The following is a 2,224-nucleotide window of genomic DNA, read 5'->3' as shown; positions in this document are numbered from 1 at the left end:
ATACGCTTTGTCAGATATACAACAACAAACAACAAATAACATTTACTATTACTATATATATATATATATATATATATATATATATTCCTAGTAGACGGGCGAATACATATAAGTAGCCTACCCGTTGTCTCTGCAAGTACTCCTGCTAGACTGTTGCGGATGGTGTCCAGAGGCAGAGCATCTCCGTTGCTGTCGAGAATGTCCATGAAATAAATGCGACAGTTTCGCATCACAGCCAAATGCTTCGCACTGCGATCGGTGAAAAGCTCGTCTCTGTGCAGGAGTGTAGAAGTGTTACATGAGAAGACGTAGGTTACACACTTTACACAATCACATCTCACAGAATAAAACAGCTCGGTCCTGTGTAGGAGTGTAGAAGTGATACATGAGAAGACGTAGGTTACACACTTTACACAATCACATATCACATAATAAGACAGATCGGTCCTGTGCAGGAGTGTAGAAGTGATACATGAGACTGTTTCTCACTTTACTAGCGCATATCGCATATCTACCCATACCTCTACTCAAGAAAAGGCATGCATGCATACACTTAACGATACATTTAACTACCACAGCTCAATACATCACAACACCACACCGTGAACCTACTTCTTCTCGCGGGGCAGGCGTGTGGAGTTGAACAGGCGTCCGTACTGACTCATATCCAAGGGGAAGACACTCTTCGAGAACGCGTACAGAAATCTGAGCGGCCCTATATCTGGGATCCACTTCGCCGTCTCCAGGAAACTGGGGACATCGGACTTCTTTGGGTTCATATGGAAGGCGTCGGGCTTCAGCTGTGGAGGTGTCAAAAACGTGTCATGTCATGGGTGAGAGCTCTGGTACGGAGAGTATTGGCAGTCACTCTGTGGGGAGTATAGGCAGTAGGTATACAGCTGGAGCAGGTTGGCTCCTAGGGCACCTCATAGAATGCGTAATGTTGTAGTAGTAGAGTGTACAATAGGGGCCGAGAAATCAACGACGGAGACCTCCCGTACTTGAACTAGGAACGGCAACCCGGTTTGGGGTACAAGCTATATGTAGGTATGTGTAGGTATGTGCTGGTGTGTGTAGGTATGTGTAGGTATGTGTAAATATGTTTAGGTGTGTGTAGGAATGTGCAGGTATGTCCTGGTGTGTGTAGGTAAGTGCAGGTATGTGCTGGTATGTGTAAATATGAGCTGGTGTGTGTAGGTATGTGCTGGTATGTGTAGGTATGTGCTGGTGTGTGCTGGTGCGTATAGGTATGTGTAGGGATGTTTAGGTATTTGTATGTATGTGTAGATACGTGTCGTTCGACATGAGGTGGTATGTGTAGATACCATATATATATATACTAATAAACATATACATATACATACATATATATACACACACTTATATATATATATATATATATGTGTGTGTATATATATGTATATATAAAAATAATATATACATATATATATATGTGTGTGTGTGTGTGTGTATACATATATATATATATACATATGTGGATATATGATTATTATTTATATACATATATATATATATATATACATACATACATATATATATATATATATATACATACATACATATATATATATTGTGCCCAACACGTTGCGAAGTATGCAAGTAAATACAAGCCGACACTCGTATAACCACATCAAACACCATGCATATCCAAGTACTTTGCTCGCATCCAGCGTAAACATGAAGCGGATGGCACTGTTAACCATAACAGTGGCTCTGTCCAACTGGCTCATGTTCTTGCCACTTGGGTCGTCGTTGAATGCCACGTACGGGTTAGAGTGTACGGCAATGGGACTAGGGTCATTCAGGTACTTGTCAAACCACGCCTTGGTCACATAGCTTGTGTGTTTGTTGGCCTGTGGAGAGAGAGAATACGTGTCAGAGAGGTGAGATTTACAGGTGTGCGCGTGTATGGGCGGTGTGTGTAACCAAATGTGGTGTGGAGAGGTTCAGTAGTGTATGCGTGCTATTATGGGTGTATGGTTTTAGGGTTTTAGTTTTTGGGGTTTTAGAGTTTTAGGTTTTTTGGTATTAACCATTTATACTCTTATTTATATTTATATTTAACCATTTATATATATATCTATATATATATATATATATATTATATATATATATAAATAAATATATATAAAAATAATAAATATAACACTATATATATATATATATATATATATATATATATATATATATATAATAATAATAA

The 2,224-nt window shown here is 38.7% G+C and overlaps 1 protein-coding gene across 1 annotated transcript; it reads right to left on the bottom strand.

Moving 5' to 3' along the window:
• Window positions 1-612: 612 nt before the first annotated feature.
• On the bottom strand, window positions 613-800 carry SARC_14626 (hypothetical protein; the record flags this gene model as incomplete). The annotated part of the gene is made up of 1 exon (XM_014291241.1): window positions 613-800. A coding segment is annotated over one exon (188 nt), but the record flags the coding sequence as incomplete, so codon positions are not given.
• Window positions 801-2,224: the final 1,424 nt, after the last annotated feature.

Source organism: Sphaeroforma arctica (genome assembly GCF_001186125.1).
Source record: "Sphaeroforma arctica JP610 unplaced genomic scaffold supercont1.4874, whole genome shotgun sequence".
NCBI classification, from domain to species: Eukaryota; class Ichthyosporea; order Ichthyophonida; genus Sphaeroforma; species Sphaeroforma arctica.
This window is presented reverse-complemented; position numbering and strand designations above follow the sequence as displayed.